Source organism: Arachis ipaensis, chromosome B01, assembly GCF_000816755.2.
Source record: "Arachis ipaensis cultivar K30076 chromosome B01, Araip1.1, whole genome shotgun sequence".
Taxonomy (NCBI): Eukaryota; Viridiplantae; Streptophyta; class Magnoliopsida; order Fabales; family Fabaceae; genus Arachis; species Arachis ipaensis.
This window is the reverse complement of record NC_029785.2, coordinates 136,620,245-136,629,432: the sequence shown is the minus strand read 5'-3', so window position 1 is coordinate 136,629,432 and position 9,188 is coordinate 136,620,245. Positions and strand designations below refer to the sequence as shown.

Here is a 9,188-nt window from a genome sequence, read left to right as displayed (position 1 = left end):
TTTAGATTTGTTTGGATCGAATTTCATGGTATAAAGCTGTCATCTTTTGTGTTGGTATGGTACTTCATATATAGGACATGTTAATGTTAAGAGTTTTGATTGAGTTGAAAATGTTGAATTTCATATATAGGACATAGCTATTCTGTGTAATAGTTTGTTTGTCTCATCAAACCCTGATGCGGATATCATGGTCACTTGTCAGTTTAAATCTCTGGCACTCGAAAATGGATGATTAGAGACAGAAGAGAGTAGTCAATAGCTCAATATAGGGCTGGTCTTTTGGTTTACAGTCAGGGAATATAGAAGAAAAACTTATTTGAGAAAACTCTGAACTTCCTTGTGACAAGTAAAAGCCATAAATTATAGGGCTCTCTTAGAAAACAAATTTAATGGGGATGATGATGGACAATGTTTTAAATTATAGATAAAGTGCTTGGTGTTTTACTGTTTCCATATTCAAATATTATTCGACTCCAATGGGAACTCTGTTGTATTGGTACCATGCTAATTTGTATATATATAGGGACACTCTACTATACAGATTAAATCTTTACCATATAATTCACCATATATTAATTGTTCTCTTGCAGCCTGTATCAACGAAAGGGAAGCCTTCAAAGCTGCATAAGAGGAAGCATCAAATTGGTTCCTTGTATTTTGATATGAAACAAAATGAAATGAAGCTCGCAGAGCGGCGCGCAAAGGGTATGCTTACCAAAGCTGAAACACAAGCAAAATATGGATGGTGATATGAGGGAGGATTTTCTTGCAATTTCTTAAACTTCAATTGAAACATGGATTACAAAAGGGAAGTTCCCATGTGTGGCTGCGGCCCTTGTATTTCACTGTTCTTCCAAGAGATGTGTATGTTTGCTGTGTTCTCTTTGCAAATTTAAAGCGATGATATGTGTATGCGCTGGAATATGCAATTTGCTGTATTTTGAGATTGATCGCGTTCCTCTTTCTTCTTTCTCTAGCCTGAGATCAAATGGAGGCTTGTGTGAATTCTCTTCTACATGAGTAGTGGCTTCTGGGTCGAATCCATAAGTTTGTCCATGGATTTTCGAGAAGCGAAGGTGATGGTGGGGTTAAGATTGGATTGAGAATTAAGGTTTAAGCTTAACCAAAGTCATTAATTGATTTAGCTTGTGTTTTTCTCCTAGTTCTATCTACACTAATAGTGCACTCAAGTAGACTCCAATTTTCATTTCAATGTAAAGCATGGATTCTAAAATATCAGAATGAATGGCATAAAAAGGACAACTGTATTGTTTAACAATCCTACATAATTTATATATCAAGTTTATTGGTTAACTACAATCATGCATACAACATATTTTTCACGGTCGATAGAATGATCATTAGCCGGATTTTGTCCCTCTCCAACGCCACAACTATAGTTTGATCTAAAAGGTTGAGCCGTTGAACCCAAAGAATGAGCGCTGCACAGAGAAAAAACAAATAAACTTAAGAATGTATGTGCTGAAAATAAATTACAAAGAAAAGCTGTAATTATGCCATTTATTTCATGGAAAGGCATATCTTTTCCATAGGCATTACCATTGTTGACCAACAAGCATGACTGTTATACTTATATATCTACCTTAGCAAATTCTAAGTCCAGAATTGGAAAACAAGAAAATGTTACGTAGCACCTTATACGAGTAAGGATTAAGAGGAAAAAAGAGACCACATATGTTGTATGATATTACAGGCTATTACTACTGCTAAACAATTTCGAGAATTCAATATTGAACTAAATTACATGCATTATAAGAGAAAAAAATACCATCATAAATGGAAGGATATATAATAAGATGTGCTGTCAGTTTAAAACACTTTTACACGAAATATCGAATAACGATAAGTCAGTAAAACTAAAGCAGTGAATTAATGATCATTAAAAAAAAAATAGATATGATTGGACAACAATGTAAAATTAAGATTTTTTTACCGAGTGAAACTCCAAATTCAAGGAAGCAGTGAATTAGAGAAGGGAACTTATGAAATATCGACATGGGGTATAAGAATAAAGCGAATACTTGCAAATATGAATTAAGAAAGCAGGAATAGACCTGAACATCATAGAACTTGATATAGAATCGGGAACTATCAATGAAAAGCTTAGTTTTCAGGATGTCAGCAATGGTGGAACTTAGTTTGCCATTAACAGAAGGATCAAGGCCACCAATGGAGATGAGTTCACCATAAGCAGCTGGCTCCTCAGACCCAGCAAACGCAATAGGGACACTCCCATTCAACAGTATCATCACATACTGCAAAAGAAAGAACCCAGAGGGATTCAGAGTAATTTCATCGAACAAGAGGTGTGCAATGCAGAAACAAGAAAAGAGAAGAGATGTTCTTAACGGATTCGGGTTTTCCGATTATCTTAGCAACAGCTTTGGTGGCGTCTCTGAGAATGTCGGAAGCAACGACGGTGTCGACGGGGATGTTGGTGAACAAGTTCAGCGTCGGCATTGCTGCTGCAACCTCCAAACGCCGCTGGGTCAAAGATTAGGTTAAGGATAAGCTCTATCTCTCTTCACAAAACAAGTCTATAGTACTATTACTATTGGAAAAATTCCAAGTGTACCAAAGAACATCGGTGTTCCAGTTGTTTTAACCGTTGATTTCAATCAATATATATTATATATATTTTTTATAATTCAGATCAACGGTTAAAACAACTAGAACACCGGTATTTTCGGTAGACTTAAAACTCTTCCATTACTATTTACTACTATAGTGCTTTGGAAAAGTGTTTATATTCATAACTATGGTATCCGTTTTCGTCGTTTTAAGATATGGTTTTTCCCAATATTACAAAGGAATATATATATTTACTACTATATTGGCACATGTTAATAATAAGAGTAAAGTATGTTTTTTTTTAACGTTTGGGGTAAGTTTAAAGTTGACCTTAACGTTTTAACCGTTTTATTTAAATCCCTAATGTTTTAAAATTGGCTCAATATTATCCTGCCGTTAGGGATCCGTTAACAGAATTGACGGCGGGACAAAATTGAGACGATTTTGAAACGTTAGGAACTTAAATAGAACAAAAACGTTGAAGACAAAAACGATACATAAAAATAAATTTTAATTTTATCCTTCAATAATATTAATCTTTTACTGTATATAATATTGAATTATTTTTTAATCACATCTAAGTAAATTACACTTAATTACACTACTTTTATTCTAAATATTTTTTTTTTATATTTTTATATTAACTTATAACTTTAAGTGTAAAATTAAAAAAAATAAATTTATTTAGAACGAAAGTAATATGATTAAGTGTAATTTACTTAAATGTAATTAAAAAATAATTGAATACTATTTACAGTAAAAATTGATATTATTGAAGGATAAAACTAAAATTTATTTTTATGTATCGTTTTTGTCCCCAACATTTTCGTCCTATTTAAATCCCTAACGTTTCAAAATTGTCTCAATTTTGTCCCGCCGTCAATTCTGTTAACAGATTCCTAACAGCAGGACAACATTGAGTCAATTTTGAAACGTTAGGGACTTAAATAGGACGATTGAAACGTTAGGGACAACTTTAAAACTTACCCCAAACGTTGGGACAAAAACCATACTTTACTCTAATAATAATTATTAATGTACTGAGAAATATTCTTGCCATATTTATAGAAAACTTGAATTTAAAACAATTTAGATATTATGTTTATAAAAATTTGCTTTTGATGTTTATCAAAAGTTTGTAATGTATATCCAACTTACTTCCTTTTATCTTTCCTTTGTTTTTATTTTTCATGTTTAAACAATTTTTCAATTTTTTTAACTAACACTTAGTTAACATTGTTTATCTCATTTAGAGTAGGTTTGGATTGTTTTTTGAAAAAAAAATATATCTTTTTTAAAAAAAATAATAAATAAAAATTATTTTATATTTAAATTGATTTTTTTAAAAAAATAACAGTTTTTTTTTTAAATCATATGGTAACCCATGTCAAAAAAAAGAAAGAGTAGAATTAAAAAACTAAGACGAAGAATTGTTGACTTTTATTCAATAAAATTATGTTTTAAAAAAAAAAGGCATCCAGATGTATTTAAAACATAATAAAAATATTTTATTTTCAAAAATTTCAAAAGTCAATTTAAATATGAACTCTACTTTCCGCACTCAAATAAGCCAATTCAAACCACTTAATCAATAAAATTTCACTAGTATGGAAAATAGTTTTGGAGTCACAATGAATATACCTCCAAATTATAGTATGTTCGCCCTAAGCTTAGCATATCCAATACTTGGATTCGACTTATAAATGCAAGCTTATGATAAATGTTTGAGTGACAATAAGAAACGGCATGTATAACACTGCGCACAAAAATAACAACTATATCGTTAAGGTATGACCAGTTACCGACCAAAAAAGAAAAGGTATGATTAGTTGCTCATAATTTGGTGAGTAGTTGCTAGTGAAAACCTACAATTCTCATAATATACACTACAAAGTACAAACTAAAATAATGAAATTGACTAATATTGTGTTACATTTTCTACGGCACTACTCCACTCTTAGCCACAATACCAGATTACATGATATCATAAATAAAGAAAAAAAACATGTGGAACCCAACATATATTAGAACAAACTAACTAGAAATCGATTCCTTGTGAATACAGAGAGACCATTTTAAAGTCTGAAAGAACTGTAGCCTCCAAGACCAGAAGAACCATAACCGCTGTAAGGTTGCGTGGACAACGAAGATGATGAGTATGATGTACTGCCCAATTGGGCGTAAGTAGACCTCAGATCGGCATCTAACCTGCTGTAAGCACTAGCGGCAGGCTCTTTGTGATTAGTTATCACTTCCTGTAAAATGCAGAGTAAAGCGTTTCTCTCGGCAAAAGCAAATATAAACTGAAGGTGGAAAAACTAAGCAATATATACATACATAAAGAGAGGATATGAATCACAATCACAATCGTGCAAAACCTTTTATTTTTATTCCCTCAATGATTACTTTTATGATTGTCCTGGTGACATGCATGTATATCTATCTATTGTATGAACTTACATCCAAGCAATAACTACATTTCCTGAACAAATATACAGTTACTGCAACCCCATCAACCTGAGATAAATATTGTCTAAGGATAGGTTTATTCAGGTCTGGTATAACACTCAATAATGGTCATCTGTTTTGACTACTTAAGATGATGTCTACTTACTAATGCTCTGCTTAGAGTGGTATTTATGAAAATGTGAAAAAAGCATTTGTTTATCTGTCTTCTGCTCCTACCAAAATATACAGAACGAAAATGCCAAACTATGCTAAACTGATGAAACGTCTCAATCCCCTTTCTACTACTTCCTTTCAACATCTCAATTAAACTATCAAGTGAAATGGTTTATAACTTTTAACCCATACATGGAATGGGGATATAGACTAAACAGCAAGTGTCTAAATCATTCAAATAAGTGAAGCAATAATGGCTACAAAACTGAGCAGCTGGGCAATAAATTTGTTAAGATCATAAAGCCTATTTCTGCATTAATACTTGCTAACATATTCCTATCAAAATATATAGGTATGCTTAGGCATTTTCATTATAATACAAAAAATGGAACCAGATCAATGTAACTTTTACTTTCTTTTCATAGGCTCAGCTCTAGTACCTGAATCAGTTGTTGTGCCAACTGAACCTGAGATGAGGTGCCTTTTATTTCCACAATAATTTCATCAGGCACTCTGCTCTCCTGAACCGTCAATATGGCTCCACTAGTACGGCGAATGTAATCAATATTAGTCCCTTGTATACCAATTATGTCCTCTGCATAGGACAGTGGTATTTGCATTGTTTGTATTACCTGATAAATGCAAACAATATGGGAGTAAGGTGAGAGTTATCATGATAATCAATGGCAAAATAAATGGGGAAATAAGACCAAGGTGCAAGCATATATGCTAGAATTGGAAAGGGGTTATCAATAAGCAAGTTATACAGGATAGGATTTGATGATTAGCCTCTATTTTAAGTAAAGCCTATGATCTTTTTCTCTTGTATGGAGAATCCCTTATCCTCCATTTTCTTGTATTATTCTTCTCGCTGTCTTAATGATATTCTTTTTTTTTCTTTTGTAAAATAAATCTTATATACACTTTGTAAAGTATTATCATAGATATATTTTGTCAACGGAGTTTCAATAGCAAATAGTACCCAAATAAAAATATGCGCCACTAAAAAATGCTAACCGTAGTAACAATAGGAGCACCAGCAGCACGGCCCAGAGCTGAAGAACGAAGACCGGAAAGTGAAGAATCTTGCCCGTACAGTGACACTGAGGAGGAAGGGAGTAATGAATCCAATTGACTTTCACGCTCAACAAAGAGAGCATCCCTTTTTGTTGGAAGAGAAACATCAGCAACAATGGAAGGTTGGGAAGCACTATACAGCGATGGCTTGTCAGCCCAGGTATCCACCTGGTGGTCTTGGGAGATTGTTGCATTGTACTTGAACAAAACAAAGGATTCACATATCTTAGAGTAAGGTACAGCAATACCAGATAAGATAGCCTTCATGTAAATGAAATGGCAGTCCAACATGCAGAATATACACCGGAATCAGCTTTTAAGCCTAATAATACGTTTAGAAGATATCAAACTTACAGTTTTCTCAAATAGGGGAAGAACACTATGATCCACCAAAAATTTCCTCAGGTGCCCAACTACTGCTTCCAGTGCCTTAAGCACCTTCAAGACTTCTCCCTGCAGCTCTACAATCCTTTCATCGGCCGCAGCATAAAATGGCACCTCATCTATCATGAAAATGATTCGGCATCAGAAACATTCCGATCTTTTCACCAAAAATGCATTTAAAAAAGAATGCTCATTTCGTTAGGTACATAAAAATGAGAACAGGAATCTAAACTTAAGTCAAATTGGACTCTGCACAAAAATTAGGCTCAAGAAAAGAGCATCGACCAACACAAATCTGATTGAACATAGAATTCAGCACACCTTAATAACCCAAAATCACTAGTTGCTGTTAAAATACAGGGAAAATCATAGGTTCATTATGTAAAATTACATAAATGTGACAGGAAGCATACCTCCTGACAATACTCTAACAGAAGCAGCAGTGCTTTCCTGTATGGATTTGATTAACGAGCCCTGCTTTCCAATCAAATTGATGGCCTGTGTTGATGCTACCAATAAACGGATAGAACAAAAATTACCCCCGGCAGCTCCCAATGTCATATTCTCGCCCTCAGTTTCAGATAATCCTGAGATACGCTTAAAAATCCTCATTACAGCATCCATTGCAGGAGAGAATGCTGTCTCTGGATCTTCCTTCCCTGATATAAGTACCTACAGACATTTAATCCACATTCAGATTCAAAAGAATTCGACACAAATTAATAAAATATCCTCATGTACACATAAACATTTTGAGATGCCAACGGTGTGAAGTCGAGAATCATCTGCATTCTGTACGATATATAAACCAATTAAATTGGAGAGCTAATTCCCAACCTATACTGAAAGTTGCAACCTATAGACTGTAACAAGACAAAAAATCATGTAGTATCACTGACTGTACAGGGATGAAGATAGAATCCGAAGTAACCTGCTTAAACAATGGAAATCCTGCAGGAACCTACTTCATACGGATAGCCTTGAAATTTAATCCTATTAATACTGTTTCGATAGCTAAATTCATCAAAAGCTGATGAATTATGATAAAATTGAAGTTGAACGACGAAAGCAAACATGAAATCAAATTACAACATTAGTTATAACATACGACTTAATGAATAAAGGATAAGGTAGAGTAACGTATATCCAAAATTAATGAAACTGCATTTAACCAAGGAAAACAGTGATTAGCTTCAGAGGAAGGAGGATATAAAGTTAAATGCGTGTTTTTTTCTCTGAGCTGATCTATAAAGAGAAAACCTTTGAACGAACTGAGAAAAAGAATGAATAAGAAAACCCAAGAAATATAGATGTGTATGGACTATGGAGAGAGAGACTCACGATTCGATCGGAAGTGCCGACAGCACCATCTAGAACGCGAATGCGAGCTCGAGTCTCTTCACATGTCTTCTTAATGAGCTCGCCCTTCCGCCCAATTATGCTGCCGACTTTGAGCACCGGCACGATGAGCCGGAACACGCAGTGGCCGGGCCAACCAGGCCATCTCTTCTCCGGCGGAGTGGTGGTGGTACTGGCGGTTGCGGCAGCTTCAGGTGCCGGAACCGCCTCGGATTCGGGTGCATCGATTGAAGGGTTTGCGCTGCCTACGGCAGTGGATTCGGTGGCGGCTGCCGCTAAGGCGGTTGTAGTGGTGGTGGCGGTGGAGGGTTGTTCGGCGGCGGCGGCATTTGCCGGTGCAAGTGGCTGGGAGACATTGTTGGAGGTGCCGTTCTGGATTGGTTCGACGGTGGCCATGGACGCGTGGAGCTTAGGTTGTGTGTTGCAAGTTGCAACCGAATTGAAGCGATTAAGGGTTTATAGTTTTAGTTAAAAGTTAGCGCTATTACTCTTAATCTTAACTACTATTCTTTTCCAATTGGTAATTTGGAATTTGGGAATTTAGGTCTAGAAGACTACAAGGCCTTTTTTTAATCTATCTTATTATTCAAGTGATATACTAAAATTTGATAACTTAATAGTCTTGTACATCAAAAAAGTAAAAATATTTGATCTCATTCAAGTAAAATTAAATGAAGTTCACTAAACCTAGATATATACTTTCTCCGTTTCTAAAATTTTTATATTTAAGAAATATTAATTTTAATGTACTAATATTATAAAAAATTTATATAATTATCTCTTAAACATGTAAATAGTTTTTTTAAAGAATAAATAGTTAAATTAGTCTTTAAAAGATCATTTATTTTCTAAAATAGTCTCTGAAAAACTTGAATGAAAAAAAATTAAATAAATTAGATTTGCATAATTTATTCTATTTTATTATCAAACAGAATACAAGAATAATTCTAGGTTTCTGTTATTTGTGTCTTGTTCGTAGTGTTTTGTTGTTCTCAGAAACAAACAACTTTTAAAATTTTAAATTAGTCATATTAGTTCTTATGTCACTTTTTTTTATGATGATGTCAAAATTTGCTAATGTGGCATGTTAAGTGACACCACAACATACACCTAAAAATTTTAATTGATTATTTATATAATAAATTTACGAGTAT

The 9,188-nt window shown here is 33.9% G+C and overlaps 3 protein-coding genes across 3 annotated transcripts in view; 1 reads left to right on the top strand and 2 right to left on the bottom strand.

The window, feature by feature from the left end:
- Positions 1-1,005, top strand: part of LOC107642804 (proline-rich protein PRCC) — a 2,401-nt gene extending 1,396 nt beyond the window's left edge. Inside the window, exon 2 of the mRNA XM_016346280.2 lies at positions 591-1,005. Within this exon, the coding sequence (XP_016201766.1) occupies positions 591-749 (159 nt within the window). The 3' untranslated portion in view covers positions 750-1,005. The remainder of the gene's footprint in view (positions 1-590) is intronic.
- On the bottom strand, positions 1,217-2,614 carry LOC107642812 (macrophage migration inhibitory factor homolog). Its single transcript, XM_016346291.2, has 3 exons — positions 2,371-2,614; positions 2,076-2,276; positions 1,217-1,442 (listed from the first exon to the last, which is right to left on the bottom strand). The coding sequence occupies exons 1-3, from the start codon at positions 2,479-2,481 to the stop codon at positions 1,407-1,409; spliced, it is 348 nt and encodes a 115-aa protein (XP_016201777.1). The 5' UTR covers positions 2,482-2,614; the 3' UTR covers positions 1,217-1,406.
- LOC107642794 (RNA-binding KH domain-containing protein PEPPER) lies at positions 4,397-8,580 on the bottom strand. Its single transcript, XM_016346272.2, has 6 exons — positions 8,017-8,580; positions 7,089-7,347; positions 6,646-6,794; positions 6,232-6,489; positions 5,655-5,846; positions 4,397-4,847 (listed from the first exon to the last, which is right to left on the bottom strand). Exons 1-6 carry the CDS (start codon positions 8,428-8,430, stop codon positions 4,668-4,670), a joined length of 1,452 nt encoding a protein of 483 aa, XP_016201758.1. The 5' UTR covers positions 8,431-8,580; the 3' UTR covers positions 4,397-4,667.